The sequence below is a fragment of the Uloborus diversus genome, chromosome 10 (genome assembly GCF_026930045.1).
Source record: "Uloborus diversus isolate 005 chromosome 10, Udiv.v.3.1, whole genome shotgun sequence".
In the NCBI taxonomy this organism is placed as follows: Eukaryota; Metazoa; Arthropoda; class Arachnida; order Araneae; family Uloboridae; genus Uloborus; species Uloborus diversus.
Window position 1 is genome coordinate 14,179,644 of NC_072740.1, and position 20,724 is coordinate 14,200,367.

At 34.1% G+C, this 20,724-nt stretch overlaps 1 protein-coding gene across 1 annotated transcript in view; it reads left to right on the forward strand.

Annotated features, from left to right (window-relative positions):
- LOC129231377 (uncharacterized abhydrolase domain-containing protein DDB_G0269086-like) overlaps positions 1-20,724 on the forward strand; it is a 102,888-nt gene that overhangs the window by 31,963 nt on the left and 50,201 nt on the right. The window contains exons 5-7 of the mRNA XM_054865673.1: positions 7,888-8,748; positions 12,518-13,513; positions 17,916-18,068. Coding sequence (XP_054721648.1) covers positions 7,888-8,748; positions 12,518-13,513; positions 17,916-18,068 — 2,010 coding nt within the window. The remainder of the gene's footprint in view (positions 1-7,887; positions 8,749-12,517; positions 13,514-17,915; positions 18,069-20,724) is intronic.

A 20,724-nucleotide genomic window follows, 5' to 3' on the forward strand; every position in this document is an offset into this window, starting at 1 on the left:
GGCCGACACCCTAGGATCGGCCCTGCTAGTACTATATCTTGCCCCAAGACAGCGTAGAAGTTCACCTACCGTTTGTACTGGTTATCTCCAAATTTTTAATTTTGCCACATACATCCCTTTGCATCTCACTGCCCCAAATGTATTCGTTCAATGAATTATCTATCCCAACTGTCGATAGCAGCATTGCCATTGCTTATATTATTTATTTTTATTATATTTTTTGAAATTTTTTTTTAAATTCCCCAGAATTTCTAAAAAAAAAAAAAAAAAAACCTTTCATGTTAGTATGACAGTAGGCAACTTGTTGTTGCCGATATTAGTCAGGGAGGAGATTTTTCCAGCTGTTGCCGGAATTCCGGCCTTTTCTGTTGGTTTTTAAAACCTTTCCTCCTTTTCCTCCTTTTTTTTGCCTTTCAGGCCTTATTTTTCTCAAAAATCGGAAAAAAATACGTTTTTTTTATATTTTCGATCCCCAATTTCTTATTCTTTCTATTTTTCCCCTCGAATCTTCATCCTCCGAAATAACTGCCGAAAACGTATGTTTTGGAATCATGCCAACAACGTCAAATTTGTGCTGCACCGAAAGTTGCATGCCTCGTTTGAGATTTCAATTTTTTTGCATCCTGCAAGTATTTCAATTATTTTTTTAATGTTGAGTGATTTTTTACTGTATGCTACCTTATATCTGCTTATTTTATTCATCATTTCAATAACATTTTTATTTTTCTAATTTGTTTCAGAAAAAAGAAAAAGTCAAATAAAAAAAATGTGGCTTAGCACCCACAGTCTTGAATTTTATTGAAACTTGGCATGGTTGGTTTCTTTTTTTGTGTATTTAAGAAAGTTTAAAAAGTATTCATGGTGAATCTCAAATAGTTTAGGCTTTAATGCCTGTTAAAAGTTTTGAGATTTCATGTTTAAATGAGGCAGCTGCAAGTTGTTCTTTTAATTCCAAAATCGTATTAGGAAATTTTTAAAAACAAATTTTGGGTTTCAATGCAAGGAAAAAGATAACCAATCGTTTATATACTTATTTATTTTCTATTTATTTACTATTTATATATATTTATTTATTTTCACTTCTTACTGTGAAAAGTAGGTTCTACCACATAAAGAAATTTTAGATTTTTCTCTCTGTTGTAGATTTTTACTTTACAAACAGACCTAATTTTAAAATTTACGTTCTCACTCGTTTGACACTATTAAACTCAAATGTTTTTAATGAAAAAATGTATTTTTCTCTAAAAAATGTAAAAAGTTGACACTATTGTGTGATGCAGCCAAGATTGACATCTGGCGCCCGCATCCCTTTGTTCAAAGACTCAGGGGTTAGAAATTGTTGCCTCTTTTTCAAAATTTAGATTTATTTAGGAATAAACACTCTTGCAAGAAATGGTACCATGCAGCAAATTGTACAAATTATTACTTATGCTTAATTAAATAAGTATTATATTTAAAACTGGTAAATTAGCAATTTTTTGTTGAATTTTTGAATATCATGGCTTCCAGGTTCTATTTTGATTACAATTTTGGATATCATCATTTTCACAAAACTTTTTTGGATATCATCCTTTTTCAAAAAAATTTTTGGATTTCCTCCTTTTTGCTCTCCGACCACTCTCATCCCTGATTAGTTTACTTTACTGTCTTGCTTTTCAACCCTATAATATAGAGTGCCTTGAACATTTAGGTAGAGGGCAGGGCTGTGTCCGAGGGGAGAGTTTTTGGGGAAAAAATAATAAAAAAACAAATGGAAGAAAAATGCACATTTGACTTAAAATTAACTTTAATTTTGGAATTTGTGCATAGGATTTTTTAAAACTTTGTTTGAAAGTTTCCTGACATTTTACGACTGTCCTCTCTTTAACAGCTGAAATCATAAAAAAAAAAACAGTGACGGATGAACCATTGTTTGGTCTGTCAATACAAAGCATTCACTGTGTTGAATATTTCTTTTCATAAGGAAGTTATGATGACTTGAATATTTCACAGATAGAGATGAGTGTTGCCACTATGAAGATGCATAATAATTGTATTTGGTATTGTAATTTGCATCTACAACGAACCACTTCCTTTTTAGTTAGCTAAGCACTATCTTAGAATATAAAATCTAAAAGTATATGTCATAAAATAATTTGAAATTTTTTAGCACTTGTTGCAATATTAAATAGATAATATGTTGAAATTCAAACTAGCAGTAAAATCGGTTACGTGCCCAATGCGGACAGTGCCTGGGGCAGACCAAGAAGAGTCGTAGCTCAGGCGGACAAGAAAATGTCCATGGTAGTTTAGGCTGCCCATCAAGTAGGAGTTCCCTTGTCATGACTGATTGACACGGCACCTGTCTTCATGCTGAGCATTCCCTCTTTTGTTGGCTGCTCACAATTGAAAGCGAATAGATAAAATTTTAACTGGAGAGAATACATTCTTATGTCCTCTGCTGCACATAATGGGTTTTCTTATTAAGAACTCCTCTCGATCTCAAACAAAATTCTTCCATGCTGGCAGTGTACTTGTATCACAGAAAATTACCAAGCTATTTTTCGTTATTTTGCGTATGATTTTATTTCTGACAAGTTTTTCATTATTTTAAAATTATCATAATGCATTAATTTGTGGAAGATGATATTCTCATTTGAATGCAATTTATTTCTGTGTTTTCAAATGTGCATCAAACACTGCATAAATGGGACAAAATTGGATTTATACCTACTGGATGCAAAAATTGATTTGTTTTATTAAGGGAATTGAAGAATCAAAACAATGTAAAATGTTTGATTTTTTCTTGGTTTACTAACTCGATTCACCCACGAAATGTTTTCAGAAGTTGGTTAAGGGATAGGCAAATATTTGCTTGTCTTTTAAGAACAGCTTTTGATCTCTTTCTTAGGGTAGGCTTTTAGTATCGAAATTAAGGGACTAAAATATGCGCTATATATAATACAGTTATTTAACTCATAGAAATAGTATACATCGGAAATTTGAATATTAATATTGAAAGAGCAGAATTGGGATTAAGCCATAAATTGAGGGTAAATCATTTTAAATACCATTTTAAGCCTATTGCCTCCCCCCCCCCCCCCACCACCACTTCTCCAAAGCACAAATATTCAAATGAAAATACAAATTGAAGTTGAAAAGACGGAAATTACTAAGCAATTTTAGTCTTTTCAGCTTCGTTAGTATTTTTATGTTCAGAGAGAGCTTCACGGCTGTACCCTACTGCTTAGTACTCGCTGAATTGCTATGAAAAGTGTTAAAACAATATACACTTGAGCAGAAACTATATCATGTACGTGTATATTGCTAAAATGTTTCTAATTGTCTTTTAATGCAGTTCAAGGAGGGGAAAAAATGGAAGTAGAAGCTCTTATTAATTTCTCCAGCGAAAATTCAGGCCTACATTTTAATTAATGATGTTTCAGAGTTATATTAATGAGGTAATTTAACTCAAAAACTCTATTTTATATTTTAGAGAGAGATCTAGTTCCTTAAAATAAAAAAAAAAAGTTACAAAGAAAGAAAAATCTTATTTGCATCAGTAAAACAAAATAATGCTGATGTCTATTTGGATTTAGTATGTCGCACAGTCTATTTTCTTGTTATAATTTCGAAAATGTTTAAAGTTATCAATTAATGTCTTCTAATGCAGTTCCAACGAAAATATTTAAAAGAATGAAGCATGATGCATAACAAAAAAAACTGTTTTGAAAAGTACCTAATTTAAATCAGAATAAAAAATTCCTACAATTTTTTTGAATCATTATAAGTAAGGGAAAGTATTCTTGCATTATAATTCATGGCCTCCGTTCCAGAAAAGGAGAGCTTCAGATTTTACAATATTTCAGGAATCAAAAAAAAGTTCTAAAAATTACGTTTTGAAGATTTTGCCTTTTTACCAAATAACCTCTATGAGACCAATTGCAATGTCATTTTAAAGTATAATTTTATCTATGTGTAATAATTATTTTTTTTGCACCACAGCTGTCCCACTCAAAATACATATACTTTTCAAATGTAATTTAGATTTTTAATAGGAATCTAAACATTTGTTTTTTATTGGAAAAAAATGAAAAAAAAAACGCAATTGAGTCTTGTAATAACAGTTGAGTTTCAAAATAGTAATACATTGAGTTATTATAGGAGCTGTATCACATTTCTTATAAAAAGTGGCCTGTTACTGCTTCTCTCCTTTAATATCTTACGTTGCGTGATATTGGTTCGAGAAGGTTAAGAAATAAATTGGTTAACAGATGAAGAAAAAATGCAGATAAAGATATTGTGAAAAACTCACAAACAAGCTAAAATATATTAAATTCCAAATTCACTGATATTTTCATTTTCTTCGAATTACGACTCGATTGCATTAGGGGTGCGTTTGAATATTTAGGTTATGTAATAAATCTTATTTAGTTTCTTAACTTGTTGGTAGCGATCCTATAGAACAGTGTTTAATTTCTTTGATTGGTGGAAACCTTTTTAAATGCTAACTTTTTTCGGGGAACCCTTAGTTTTTGGTCAATAGTTTGCAGTGTCGTAGCCAAGGTTCTGTTTGAGAGGGAGCCCAGGTTGTGATCTCAAAGAGACCATCACATTAACTATTTGTCGTTAAATTGATTCTTGAATTATAGTCGGGGCGGAACAGAAATAGTTCTTGCAAGGGAGACTAGAAGAGTAAAAAATGCCCCCTTCCACCTACGCAATTTGTTTCTTTGAAAGAAAAAGAAAATCGCTCTCTTTAATTTGTTTTATTTATTTATTGATTTATTTTTGGAAGAACCCATAAAGCTAGTTGATCTTGAAGTACTGAAGTATTACATACTAATTTACTTCGAAAGTGGAAGTAAATTATGTTTCAACTTTTTAATTCAGTTAATTACTTCGCCAAATATAATTTCATCAAAATGTTATAATAACATTTTGATGAAATTATATTATATTAATTATACGCGGTATTACTTAGAAAAATTTGTCTTTAAGTTTTGTGCCTCCGTGTATTTGATTGAAATGCAACTTTTTTAGATTTCTTTGAAAGATGATTCCCACTGACAAATGACCATGAAACATTGTATTTAAGTGAAATATGACATGGTGACCGTAACTCAATTTTGATAAAAAGTGCAGATGCAACTTTTGTGCTCAGCAAGGCAGCATAATGATTAAAACAAGAATTTATTGAAACAGACCACAGATCCATAGCTTCATGTTGAGGCCCCATGAAAGAGTGTAATATCCTAGCCCTCCCCCCCATTCCCCCCACACCAGCATTCTGCATTCAAAAGACGTTGGGTTTATTTAACTGTAGAAAATTAATTTTAAAGAACATAACTTTGCTGTTTAATTTTTTTTTTCTTTCAAACTACTTTTTCGCGAATTTCGTAGCTGTTACTGTTTTTCCTTGTCAGACCATGATGCAGATACGATTACATTTTAGTACAACTTGTCACTTCCATTAGTATTATGGTTTTGTCATGTGGTATGCTTAATTTTATCTCTTGTAAACTGTAAAAAATGAATTTAAAAAAAAAAAAAAAATTAATTTGAATTTTGACATCTGGAATTCAAATTATGTTTTTCGCAATCACGAGTGTGTGTGTGTGTTTTTATGTGTGTGTGTGCAGGTATGAGTGTGTGTATGTGTGTGCAGGTAATGGACACAACCTGGAGATTGTTTTCCCAAGAGGACCAGCACCGGGAGGCAGGGGGAAAATAAAACATAGGAATTCAAAACAGTCAAATGAGAACAATAAGCAATGTGATTGCTCAAAAAAAAAAAAAGAAATCCATAATTTCAACTTGCTTCATTGAAATGATTCTTCTAGGTATATATCATCGTCTCAGAGCAACAGTAAGATATCTAATCCCAGAAATAACACTAAGAAATCTTACTGTTGCTCTGAGGTGATAATATTCATTTATTTAATAAAGAAGGAATTACGAATCACGATGTAATCTACGCTTGATTTCAAAATCAGTGAATCAAGTAAGTTTTATGCATTCTTTCACACTAATCTCCGACTCCAGTATTACTCCTATATCAAACCAAATTGATTTTATTACATGCCTTGTGCTTGTATGTGTGCGCTGGCTTTATTATTTTTTTCTTCCTTTTTTTCTGGAAATACTCGTAGTTACTTATGTTACGGAGAAAACAATTTAAAATATTTAATGGGATTGTTAATAAATTTTATTCTTTTGGGATGTGCCCCAGTTTTTATTCCAAACATAAAAAAAAAGAAATGAGAAATGGCTGGAAAAATTAACGTGACAAAATAGAGCCAACGTAGGTGGAGTAATCTTGTATAGTGTTTAAATGGTTTGTAGTACCTGCTCATTGATTTGTGAGTAATAAAAGCAAACATTGGGGGCTTGCACTGCTAGGACCAACAAAAGAAGGATTAAGGAGAAAGAAGACAGGTGCCGTGTCAGTCACTGTCATGACAAGGGAACTCCTACTGATGGGCAGCCTCAACTACCATGGACATTTCCTTGTCCGCCTGAGCTACGATTCTTCTTGGTCCGCCCCAGGCACTGCCCTCATTGGGCACGACACCGTAAAATCATTGGTGCCCACAGGCCATCTGGGTTACGCCATAATCCCCTTAATTATGGTGCAAGTTGTGCCATCTAAATTTCTGAGGGGATTTTTAAAATTTTTAAATTTATTTATTTAAATTTATTTGTTGGTTTATTTTCAATTTAAATTATTTATTTTGTTTTGTTTATATTTTAGTTCATTTATTTATTTAGTTTGTGTGTCTCTGTATGTATGTTATTGGTATAGCACAGAACTTTTGTAATAAATTATTAATAATAATAGTAATTAAAATTAATGAAATGAAAATATTAAAAAACAAATAAATAAATAAATAAAAAGAGAGCTATAAAATAAAAGATTGTTGAGATTTTTTGGGGGGTGGAGGGGGGCATCCCTGAGGTAAAATGAATAAATACTGAGGTTACTAGTTCTACCAGAATTTACCTTCTGGGAGGTGGGGTTCATAACAATTCTTACATGCACAACACAACCTTGTTTATCCAGACTAAGTGCTACCAAAGGCAATCCAATTAAACCAAAATCCGGGTAATTAGCAAACACAGTTTCAAATGAGCAGACTTTTACTACAGCAAAAAATAATGCTTTTTAACAAAACTACATCGTACCATTTTTTGCAAATACTTTATCATTTATATTTCAGCTGCAGTAGTGTTGAACTGATGCTCCAAAGTTCGCCATAATGTTTGTTAAATTAGTATTATACTTTGTACGTTCTATGCCGGAGTTGTGTTCAATCAAAACAAAAACCAAATATTTGGCATATTTAAAGTTCCGTTTTTGTTATCATAATTTAAAATGATTATTTAAGTAAATATATATTTTTTAATCTACGAATTTGATCTAGAAAAACGAGGTTCCTTTGTGAATAAAATACAGTAATTGAATTGGTAATATTACTTAAAACCTAATCTTCTGAGAAGTTGAACCCTGCCCCCCCCCCCCCCCAGCTCCACCCGTACCCTCCTCAATGTGACTATAAAACAGAAATTAATTATTTGACATACTTTTTTGTGTTTTCTTGACAATGAAGTTAAGAATGAAAAATATTGGAAGCCAAAACCCCTCCCCTTATGAATACCTGAGCCTGGTAGAGGAAATATTTTAGTGATCATTATTGGGGGGGGTGGATCACTTTTTTTTTTTAAAGCTTGTGGTCATTTTTTGAACACGGAAATAACTTTATTGTTCATGGTAGATTGTACATAAGACTAAACTGAATATCATATTGAACTTGTTTTACAAACAAATGGGACTTGTGTAATGTATTTTTATTCAATGTTTCATATCTATGGCTCTGTTTGATTGATAGCATTTTCATTCTTATTTAGAGTGTTGGTGATTCCAATCATGATGAGTCTGAGCAAACAAGTGGAAATGAAGTAGATGTTTATGAATTTCATAATGAGGATGCCTTAAGTTCTGATGAACAAATAACCCCATTCTCCCAAGCTGGGCGCAAAACAAACTCAACTGTTCAAGATTTACAATCAAGTCAACTCAATTATCTTGAACCGAAAGTTGTACTGGAAAGACATATTGGAGATGAGTATGCTCAAAAAGATAGATCTGTCAAAACCATTGGAAGAGAAGAGAATCTTACAAAAAAAGAATCAAATACAAAGATTAAAAAACATAATCAGCAAGGTAAGAAGACAAAAGACAAAGGGAAAGCAAAGGAGTTACCGAAAGAAAAAAATGATAAGAAAATAAAGAAAAGGAAGGCTGAGAAAACTGAGCAAAAAATCAAAGAACCGGTAGAAAATGCCAAAAAGGTAGTTAAGAAAAAGAAAGTTGAAAAGAAAAAGAGCATAGAAGTACAAGCAGAAAAAGCTGTAGAAGAACCAGCAGAAAAAGCTGAAGAAGAACCAGCGGAAAAAGCTGAAGAAGAACCAGCAGAAAAAACTGCAGAAGAACCCGAGAAAACAAATATGGAAAGAGACTTAGAACCTGCAAGTGAAGAGATAAGGGCTGAAAAACGTCGGTCTGGTCGAGCAATACGTAAATTTGAACCATATCAAGTTAAACCTAAAGAAAAGAAGCCACGAGAAAAGAAGAATCCCAAGTCAAAAGTTAAAATTCAAAACAAAAGAAATAGTCATACAGCACAAAGTGTTCTCAACTCTTTCCAGGAAAGCAGAGCTGTTGAAGCACCTCAATTACGAATTTCTTTATTGAACATGCCAGATCGTGTATGTATTTTATTCTTTATTTAAAGCTTATTTTAAATTTGTATGTTTTAATGTTTCTCAGAATTTTTGTTTGACTTTAATGTTCATGTTGTAACATACAGCCTGAGTAAAAAATTTAGGGTCAGTAAAAATTTTTGGATAAAAGAAAAATAGAATTAAAGGGATTTTTTTATTATTGTATTTTTCATTATTGAGGTACATTGGTAAGAAATGACATAACAGACAGGATTTGTAACATATGCAATTACCTGAAGTTCAGTGGTATATTTAAAATTAGTGTTTCAGCCCGGCTAAAAACTTTTAAGGACACCAGTATTTCTTAGAAACTAAATGTACTTGTACAACAACAAATGTTACCGCAGGTCACAAGACCATTATGGTAAAAAGAGCACTAGAGGGAGACCTAAAGCTTTGTCCTCGGGTGATAAGAGAGAGAGTTTGTAAACTTACATCATCTGAAAAGTACTTAACCAGGAAATTTATCTAGGCGACAGGTTTCAATGTTTGTCAAAAAGTGATTTGTAACACAATTAGAAGTTGTGGAAGTTTTATTCGTGCTTGAAATATAGCTAAGCCTCAGTTCCTGAAAAGGCACAAAATAGAGTATTTGAACTGTAGCCAGAAAGTCATGATCTTGTATAACCGATGGCTGCAAAAAAATTTTTCTGATAAATAGAAGTGGAATTTGGAAGGACCAAATGGATGGCAGTTTTGTTGGTATGCTTTGCGAAAAGAAAAATTAGGTGGAGGCTCTGTCTTGTCTTGGGAGTGCTACATTTACAGGGGTGTGGGCTCAGTTGGGATCGTTTCAAGCTAAATGAATTCACAAGCATATCAAAATCTCCTATCAAGCCATATTTTCCCTCTATCTGAATTTATTTCTGGAGAAAATTGGAAATATCATCAAGACATTACGCCTAACCATTCGGGTAACAGTACAAAAAGTTGGTTCCAAATCCACAAATCCTTGGAAATGCCCAGCAAGGTTTCCAGATCTCAACCCAATTGATAACTTATGGGGTGGTTTAACAAGAAGAGGTAATGCAAATGGGAGAAGTTTTACTTCATTAATTGAGCTAAAATCTACTTTCAAAGATTAATAGCATAAAGCCAATCCAGAACTTTGTCAAAAGATAGTTTCATCCAATAACACAAAAATATTTTAAGAAAAGCAAAAAAAATGGTTCCTTCACTAGCTTCTGAATGTTTGTTTTCTTTTTTCCTGTTTTTTCTATGTTGGCCTTAAAGATTTTACTCAGGCTCAAATATTGATCTGTTTTATTTTCTGATAATGAAATACATACAAATGATTTTTTTTACTTGTATTTACTGTTAATAATTATTACTCAAATGATTTTTTGATTCTCATCCTAAAATATGTAAAATTTCTCAAAAAAGTTAGCTGGCCTTCAAGTTTTTACTCACACTGTATTTCTTTTGATCTTAAAAGAGGAAAAATAGGAACTTTGCAATGTACATACACTCTGTCGCAAAAAAATATATGCACCTAGAAGAATTTGAGCCACAATCATGAAATTTGGCACAAATGCAGTTTTGTAGCCGATATGCAAATGATTAAAATTTCAGCACCATTGAAACAAGGCTAAGCGCGCTATGAGCATGTGAGTTGCACAGGTGGGAGAGTTTAAAAGCATGAGTACTTGTGCCGTAGGGCTGTTCAATCGTATCTGTTGACTTCGGTAGACTGTATTGTGACTTAAGATGCCTCTAAGACGTAAACGGGCGGCAGTACGAACAACTGACGGAGTTTGATAGGGGCCGTATAATAGGCCTCAGAGAAACAGGTTGGTCATACAGGAGTATCGGCCGCCACCTCGGTCGGAGCGATATGGTAGTTGCTCGGTGTTGACAACAGTGGATCATGGAAGGAAGAGTCTACCGTCGGGGAGGGTCAGGGCGTCCCAGGAACACAAATGAACGCGAGGATCGCGCAATCAGGAGAGCGGCACCGACAACGTCGCTAGCATCGATTCAACGCCACTTACCTCCTTCCAGACATCTGGTGGTATCAAGGGAAACCATTAGGAGACGACTTGGCGGAAGCCGAAGTTGGCTTATGGAACCAACTTCCATCAAGACGCTTGCCACTGATCCCACATCACAGGCAGTGTCGACTCGATTTTTGCCGACCTCAGGCAGCTTGGAGTGTAACAGACTGGAGGCGTGTGATCTTCAGCGATGAATCCTGATTTAGTTTCAGTGTTGCTGATTACCGTACACTTCTGTGGAGGCGCACCGGTCAGCGTTCCGAGCTGGCATTTGTTGTCGAGCGGCATACAGTCATTTCATAAGGTGTGACTGTGGGGAGCGATTTCTTGGGACACACGATCAACTTTAGTTGTTCTCCAAGGCACTTTGGGAGCTCACAGATACTGGACAGCATTTTAACGCCAATTGTTCTGCCTATGCTATCAGGTCGTCCAGGATCCATTTATCACCAGGACAATGCTTGTCCATATACTGCGTGACTCTCTCAACATTGTCTTCAGGGATATGACGTACTCCCATGGCCTGCCATGTCACCAGACCTTTCACCAATATAGCATGTCTGGAACGTGCTGGCAAGGCAACTGCAGCCATCCCGGGATATAGGGGAATTAACAACGCATTTGCAAAGATTATGGCATGATCTTCCGCAGGGGTTCATAAGTGACGTAACTGAGTCGATGCCACATTGTGTTTCGGCTTGTATAGCTGCCAGAGGTGGCTTTACTACTTACTGATTTGTAATATTTTGCATGTTGTAGCTGCTTAATAAAATTATCTTTTATTCTGAATTTTAAATCATCTTATCTCCTTATACTCTACATGCCAGCCAAGTTTCGTGAGTGTAGCTCAATTTCTTCTGGGTGCATATATTTTTTTGCGACAGAGTGTATATGTTATTGTGAAACAAACCTGGGAATTGCTTCTAATTTTCTTTTTTAGAAAAAAAAACCTACATAGCTTATGTTTCTGTCTAATGCAGGGGTGCCCACCTTAGGGGGGGGAGTCGTGATGCAGACTGCGCCATTGAAATTTTTAGGTGGGGGTTGTTTTGAGGGGCATTTTTCACTTTTTTTGGGGTAGTTTTTTCGATATTTTGTGTGCCTTTGCTCTTAGGGGGGTGAGCACCCCTGTTTAATGAAGGTAACAAAAAAGAAACATATAGTTAAAATACTAATATTTGTTTTTTGTTGACATTGATATTCATTCTCCTAAAATTTCAACAAAATTGTGCCCTAGTTTTTAAAAAATCTTCAGTCCGACCCCTGCTTGTATACTTTTTCAAGATTAGAAAACTATGTTGAATAGGTGCAACTCTCACTTTCGAATCATTTGCAGAACTTTTAAAATACAACTAAGTTTAATTTATGGATCCTAACATAACTTTGGAAAAAGTAAGTGGTCGGCTGCACTGCCAAGACTCAAAAACTTGAAATTCTGATATCATTATCTTCTGAATAGGGTGTCCCCGCATATGGAAAGTCAGGTGTTCGACTTGCATGCTACCGTGGATGCAAATACCCAAAGTTTGATTAACTAAAATGGGTCTGTGCAAGCCCAACAGAAAATTTGTGGAGTGATCTGCTGGGGGGGGGGGACATATTTAACAGTCAAAAGCAATTTTATTCAATAACAATAAATATATCTTAAAACTTGTAATATCAACAAGGGTAAAAAAGCTACTTTTACAAATGTGACAACCAGCAACAGGCTCTTGGCTTTGTGGCTGTGTTTGATTGATAGCATTTTCATTCCTATTTAGAGTGTTGGTGATTCCAATCATGAAGATTCTGATCAAACAAGTGGAAATGAAGTAGATGTTTATGAATTTCCCAGTGAAGATGCATTAAGTTCTGATGAACAAATAACCCCATTCTTCCAAGCCGGGCGCAAAACAAACTCAACTGTTCAAGATTTACAAACAAGTCAACTTAATTGTCTTGAACCGATAGTTGTACTGGAGAGACATATTGGAGATGAGTATGCTCAAAAAGATAAATCTGTGAAAACCATTGGAAGAGAAGAGAATCTTACAAAAAGAGAATCAAATACAAAGATTAAAAAACATAATCTGCAAGGTAAGAAGACAAAAGACAAAGGGAAAGCAAAGGAGTTTCCGAAAGAAAAAAATGATAAAGTAAAGAAAAGAAAGGCTGAGAAGACTGAGCAAAAAATCAAAGAACCGGTTGAAAATGCCAAACAGATAGTTAAGAAAAAGAAAGTTGAAAAGAAAAAAAGCATAGAAGAACAAGCAGAAAAAGCTGTAGAAGAACCAGCAGAAGCTGAAGAAGAATTAGCAGAAGAAGCTGAAGAAGAATTAGCAGAAGAAGCTGCAGAAGAATTAGCAGAAGAAGCTGAAGAACTAGCAGAAGAAGCTGAAGAAGAACTAGCAGAAGAAGCTGAAGAAGAACTAGCAGAAGAAGCTGAAGAAGAACTGGCAGAAGAAGCTGAAGAAGAACTAGCAGAAGAAGCTGAAGAAGAACCCGAGAAAACAAATATGGAAAAAGACTTAGACCCTGCAAGTGAAGAGATAAGGGATGAAAATCATCAATCTGGTCGAGGAATACGTAAATTCAAACCATATCAAGTTAAACCTAAAGAAAAGAAGCCACGAGAAAAGAAGAATCCCAAGTCAAAAGTTAAAATTCAAAACAAAAGAAATAGTCATACAGCACAAAGTGTTCTCAACTCTTTCCAGGAAAGCAGAGCTGTTGAAGCACCTCAATTACGAATTTCTTTATTGAACATGCCAGATCACGTATGTATTTTATTCTTTATTTGAAGCTTAGTTTAAGTTTGTTTTAATGTTTCCCAAAATTTTTGTTTGACTTTAATGTTCATGTTGTAACATTCAGCCTGAGTAAAAAATTTAGGGTCACTAAAAATTTTTGGGATGAAAGGAAAATAGAATTAAAGGGATTTTTTTATTATTGTATTTTTCATTATTGAGGTACATTGGTAAGAAATGTCATAACAGACAGGATTTGTAACGTATGCAATTATCTGAAGTTCAGTGATATATTCGAAGTTAGTGTTTCAGCCCGGTAAAAATTTTTAAGGACACCAGTATTTTTTAAAAACTAAATCACGAGACATGGAAGCATCCCATTGCCAAGAGAACCAAATGTCAGCAACCAACAAAAGCAAATCCACCGCCAAGAAAGATGAAAGAAAATAATAGTGACCAAGAACAGTTTACAGGACAGAACAAGTTGGGGTTTTCTTGGTTTTTCACCCCTCTGTATCTCAGCCTCATAAGGGCCCCTGGTGTTGATATTTGGTATACTCAATCTCTAGTGGCCCCTGATGGTGAGGAGGAATTTAAGTTATAAAATCGCTGTTCAAAAAAGTTTTCACTTTCTTTGACAGGGCTACAGCCCAGACGAATCAAGTACAGTTGCATACAGCTTCTGACACATTCAAAGTTAAAATATTTAAAGACTTGTTTGTTTTTTTTTTAAATTATTATTTTGCTTGTTCATAAGCTTGGTCGTGAGTTTGTCTTTTAGTGCACTTTAAAAAAAAACTAGGTATTAAGCAAGACAAAGAGTTCCATTAAAAGAAAGGTAAATCACCCAACAATTAAAATTATCCCATAAAATGTAAAATAATCAACGATTTAAGAAAAGAAGTCATTAAATGAAAACTGAAAAGCTAGTTTAATATAGCCTGCAAGGGGCCATTCATTAATTACATAAGTGATTTTGGCAATTTTTGACCCCCCTCCCCCATGTAAGGTTATGTAAGATTTTTGACCCCCCTCCCCATTCTTACATAAGATTCTATTTCGTTTTTCAAAATAATAAAAGAACAAATCTTGCATCACTGGAATCGTAATTAAATTGACTATTTTTAAATTAAACCTTTTCGTGTAAAGATATATATACTATGACGTTGGAATCTAGACTGAATGTTTTTTCAACATTTTTTGTTTATGATGCGATACTAATTAAGAATAAAACATCACAACACGATTCTTTTATTATATTTTACACTAATCATTCTTTGTAAAACAAAGAAAAATCAGCTTATCTTAATAAGTTTTTTACCTTTCAGACGCAAATGAAATGTGGTCCCTGCGAAACCACTAGACCACACGATTTCTAATATAAAATATCGACTTGGGAAATATTACGTAAGAATATGGTTGACCCCCCCCCCCCCCAAGTAAGGGTAAGTAGAGATTTTTCCAACCCCCTCCCCCTCGGGACCCTTATGTAATTAATGAATGGCCTCCAAGTTGTAAAACATTAAGAAAATAACTTCATGGAAATGTTGAATAATCTGTCAAATAAAGAAGCTGAAATAGAATTTATTGCAAAGTTATGAAATACTTGAAAACAATATGATTTAAAATGTTGTATTTTATTATCTAAGCAGTTTTCTTTGCAACAGAGAGGCTACCAGGATTTCAATAAAATTTAAATGGCCAAATTCTCACCAAACGAACATAGAATCTTACTGGACAGAAAATAACATGACGTAAAATTGAGCTTGCCGTTATTGTTCTTTAAAAACACAAAACAACGTTGTTTCAATTGAATATTTATCACTTGAAATTCTCAATTCTAAAAATACTGACAAAGTAATAATATTAATGCAAAAAGAAGTGATAGCTCAGCAAAAACAACCTTGTAAAAAATTCCCTGCCAAGAAAACCTTTAACTCTTCCCCACAAAAAAGAAAGCTTTCCTCCTAAACCAAAAAACCCTCAGCCTTAAAAAGTCATGATATCTAGTTTGCCCGCCAAGTATCTGCCAAACTATCATCCTCCCTGTTCTCTTTCATCAGACATACTTCCGTTAGAACCGCCTCCCACCTTCAACTCCTCAGAAATATGGATAAATCCTCAAATTGTTTATCTTGTTTGGCGGAAAGCTTTTCTAATTGAGGTGGTTGCTTGGTGAGCAGAAAGCTTCCCGCCAAACTAGATAACCAATTTAAAGTATCTATCCATATTTCTGAGGAGTTGAAGGTGGGAGAAGGTTCTAACAGAAGTAGGTGTGATGAAAGAGGAGAACAGGGAGGATGATAGTTTGGCAGATACTTGGCAGGCAAACTAGATATCTTGACTTTTTAAGGCTCAGCGTTTTTTCGTTTAGGATGAAGGTTTTCTTTTTTGTGGGGAAGAGTTAAAGGTTTTCTTGGCGGGGAAATTTTTACAACAAGGTTGTTTTTGCTGATGTACTTATACTTTTCTCCGCACGCACCCCACCTCTTAGCCGTAGGCCTTAGGTTCCACCGCCCGGGGGGTCCGCGTAGCGGGCCCCCCGCACGGCTGAGTGCGGCGGTCGAAGCTGATGTACTTATACTGGAACAAATGTTGCCGCATGTCACAAGATAGTGGAAACCCTTCCCCCCCTTTAGTTTGAAGTTTTGGAGCTCTTTGTAATGATATCGAAAGTTAAGAATTTAACTGATCATGAAAGTGGGCAGCATAAAGCTTTTTCTCAAATGAGGATGAGGAGCTGTACTATTGGAAACAAAATATAAATATCAAAGACTAGTCAACAATTTTTAGAAATTGGAAGACAATTATGGTAAAAAGAGCACCAGAGGGATTCACTTTTGTCCTCACGTGGTAAAAGAGAGAGTTTGCAAACTTACATCATCTGAAAAGTACTCAATCAGGAAATTTATCCAGGCGACAGGTTTAAATGTTTGTCAAAAAGTGATTTGTAACACAATTAGAAGTTGTGGAAGTTTTATTCATGCCTGAAATATAGCTAAGCCTTAGTTCCTGAAAAGGCACAAAATAGAGCATTTGAACTGTAGTCAGAAAGTCATGACCTTGTATAACCGATGGCTGCAAAAAAAAATTTCTGATAAATAGAAGTGGAATTTGGAAGGACCAAATGGATGGTAGTACTGTTGGTATGATTTGCGAAAAGAAAAATTAGGTGGAGGCTCTGTCATGTCTTGGGAGTGCTACATTTACAGGGGTGTGGGCTCAGTTGGGATCGTTTCAAGCTAAATGACTTCACAAGCATATCAAAATCTCCTATCAAGCCATATTTTCCCTCTTTCTGAATTTATTTCTGGAGAAAATTGGAAATATCATCAAGACATTGCGCCTAACCATTCGGGTAATAGTACAAAAAGTTGGTTCCAAGTCCACAAATCCTTGGAAATGCCCAGCAAGGTTTCCAGATCTCAACCCAATTGATAACTTATGGGGTGGTTTAACAAGAAGAGGTAATGCAAATGGGAGAAGTTTTACTTCATTAATTGAGCTAAAATCTACTTTCAAAGATTAATAGCATAAAGCCGATCCAGAACTTTGTCAAAAGATAGTTTCATCCAATGAAACAAAAAAATTTAAAGAAAAGCAAAAAAAAAAATGGTTCCTTTACTTGCTTCTGAATGTTTGTTTTCTTTTTTCCTGTTTTTTCTATGTTGGCCTTAAAGATTTTACTCAGGCTCAAATATTGATCTGTTTTATTTTCTGAAATGAAATACTTACAAATGATTTTTTTAACTTGTATTTACTCTTAACAATTATTACTCAAATAATTTTTTGATTCTCAGCCTAAAATATGTAAAATTTCTCAAAAAAGTTAGATGGCCTTCTCAGTTTTTACTCACACTGTATTTCTTTTGATCTTAAGAAAAGAGAAAAAATAGAAACTTTTCAATGTACATATATGTTATTGTGAAACAAACCTGGGAAATGCTTCTAATTTTTTTTAGAAAAAAAACCCTACATACTTATGTTTCTCTAGGTAGGGGGGGAGGTTACTGTCTTTAATGCAGGGGTGCCCATCAAAGGGGGGGGGGGAGTCGTGGGGCAGACTGCACCATTGAAATTTTTAAATGGGGGTTGTTTTGAGAGGTATGTTTCACTTTGGGGGGGGGTTCTCGATATTTTGGTGCGCCTTCGCTCTTAGGGGGTGGACACCCCTGTTTAATGAAGTTAACAAAAAATAAACATATAATTAAAGTACTAATATTTGTTTTTTGTTGACATTGATATTCATTCTCCTAAAATTTCAACAAAATTGTGCCCTAGTTTATAAAAAATCTTCAGTCCGACCCCTGCCTGTAAACCTTTTCAAGATTACAGAACTAGGCTGAATAGGTGCAACTCTCACTTGCGAATCATTCACAGAACCCCTGTTAGAGTGTAAAATATGTTGTGACAATTTTTACCCTTTTTGTAGGTAATTGAAGTATTCAGACGCGATGGAGAACAACAGGAGCCATCTGATGCAAAGTTTGGATTTATGGGCTTAGGTACATTCGGCAAACGCTTAGCCACCAAACTGTTACTTAGTTTTCACAAAGTGTACTTATGGGATAAAGCAGAATGGAAGGTAAGTTTATTCAATGTAGGTAAACCTAAGAGCCATCTAGACTAAAAATTTGAAATTAAAATTATAACTTAGCAATTAATTTTATAATTTTGCTATGAAAAGTTATTTTGAGTACACTTACTTGAGTTCTCTAATAGTGCATGCTCCAAGGTACTCCAAAACATAATTTTTACCAATTTTCCTCTGAAGCTGCCCAAAAATGGTTTTGTTGTCAAAATCTGCATTTTAAGGAATGGTGGGGAGTCTTTTTTTTTATTAGCCTTTGATACAGTTTATAGGACAGTTGAGGATACTTCATTAGCACCTTATTTTACAAACGGTTGATTTTAAAAAAAATTGGAATGAAAACCTTAGTTACTGACATTGAGAGAGATTTCAATAATAGTTTTTCTTTTACAAAAAATCATTGACGCATTCCTGCAAAGTCTACTATTTTTCCGGGAAGTTCTCTAGACTTTAGTATTTCCCGCAATTTATAGTGACCCTAGAATTATGAGAGGTGTCAGTTTGATCCCAAGCAAACTTTTTTTTGCTGACTGCTCCTCTGTATTTTCATAAGAAGCTTAATCCATCCTTGACTTTTCCTTTCTCATTATGCTGTGCTATACCTAAAAGTGTGGGCAGGTGCCATTTTTTGACCCCTTTGAGAAAAAAAAGAAATCACATACATTTACTGATGCTGAAAAAGAGCAGAAACTCAAAAGAGCCTCTTAGAATGCATTATTCGTAATGTTTTTGTATATAAAAGAGAGCATTAGTCGCTAGTTATGAAATGCAATGGAAACCGCTGGTTGTTTTAAGGGTATTTCATTTTTTTTTTTTTAATACTTGATTATATATCCTTAAAATCTCTGCATCCTTTAAGTAAACATTTATTATAAATTAATCTACTATTTCAGAAAGAGTATAAGTCCCACTAATGAAACTTTTCAGGATTCAATAAAAAGTGTTTATTTCGTTCATAAATGAACTAAATTTTACGAGAATTTTCGTGATTAATCTAGAAATAAGTAGAATCATTACCTCACTTTAAATTGTTTCATTGCCTCACTGAAATTAATGATTTTTTTTTTAAATTTCTGCCATTTCTTGGATCAAATAACCTGAAAGTCTAGTTTTGAGTGATGAAAATGTAAATCAAGCAAAAAATATAAATTTAAACTGATTTATGATAGTTAAAAATATTAAAACAAAGCTACAAATATAATTAGCAAAGTCCCTATGCCTAAAATTATTATCTAAAGAAAATACATTTTGTGTGTCTCATTCTCTCCTCTTGTTTTCGTGAAATAATGAAGTCCAAAATTTAAAAAAATAAAAATAAAATATAAAACTAACAAACTGAGAAAATAAGCACAAGTTTGATATGTGTATACAACTATTCATATGCATCACATGCAAACCCCGAAGACTTCCTATTTTTCCTACTTTTACCTACTTTTTAGAGCTCTCTCCTTTTTTTTCCTACTTTTTCTTTCTTTAGTATAGCACTTCTAATTGTGCATTGATTCTTAATTTTACAATCAAGCACTGATAATTTTCTACATGTTTCAATTTTTAAAAGCAAAAGAAGCAAGCAGATCCTGAGCTTTTAATTGACTGACTACAGTAATTTCTGGAAGGAACGCCGCGGCGGCGTTTGCGTGTTTAAAAGTTAAATTTTCGTAAGTGACTTTTTTGCCGTTGTGGCGTTTATGATCGACTTTTCTTTTTATCGCCCCGACTTCAGTCCCACTGTTTTAACGAAACTAAAAAAAAATAGATACTGGCACATTCTGATGCAATTATATATTATCTACCCGCTAATTAGAAGCTTTAACTAAAGTAAATGGCCAGCGGTTCAAAAAATGCGGGAAAAACCGAATTTCCTATTCGCCAATTTATTATATGATTACAAGGGAAATAGAGCTCTATTTAAACAGAAAGGCAATGTAAAACCTTAAAAGAAACATAAGAAAGCAAAAAATGAAAACTTGTACACTGTACGTATTTTATTGATGTTGGTACAACATAAAAGCGACAGATAACAGAAATTCTCAAAAACGGACCACTTCAAAAATAATTGCGGAAACTAACTTTTTTCGTACATACATATTGTAACGGATCCGGTGTGACTTCCACTTTCTTGAAAGGACGACACAGTTCGTGAGAAAAATACAGGAAATTTATTTATACTATGTACAGGAAAGAGCGTCAACAACTGCTAAATTAATCGTCAGCAATTAAGCAAATATCACACAACACCGTGAACTCAACGGTTGCACACGTATTTACTTCCAAATACGAAAAACAACACAGCGAAATGCCTCGCAACAAACAGAGCTAATACACTCTCAGTACAAATTCTCAATCGGAACTAAACTTTTTATCATGCGTAGCGACTTTTTATAACATCGAAAGGTTTCCACAATTTTCCAAATGCTTCTAGTATCTTCTTTTCATTCACAAACCTTATCAATAAAAAATAGGGGGCCGTATACTTAAACCGAATGTATAGGGGCTGTATATTCATTACAGGAAACTATTTACAGGTTACGTTACTACAATAATTTTAGATGAAAGATAATTTAGTAAGCGTCTAATTTAGCTAGATAACGACAAATTAATCGCAAAAATAATTACTATTTACAGAATTTGTAACAATATGATTATTGTT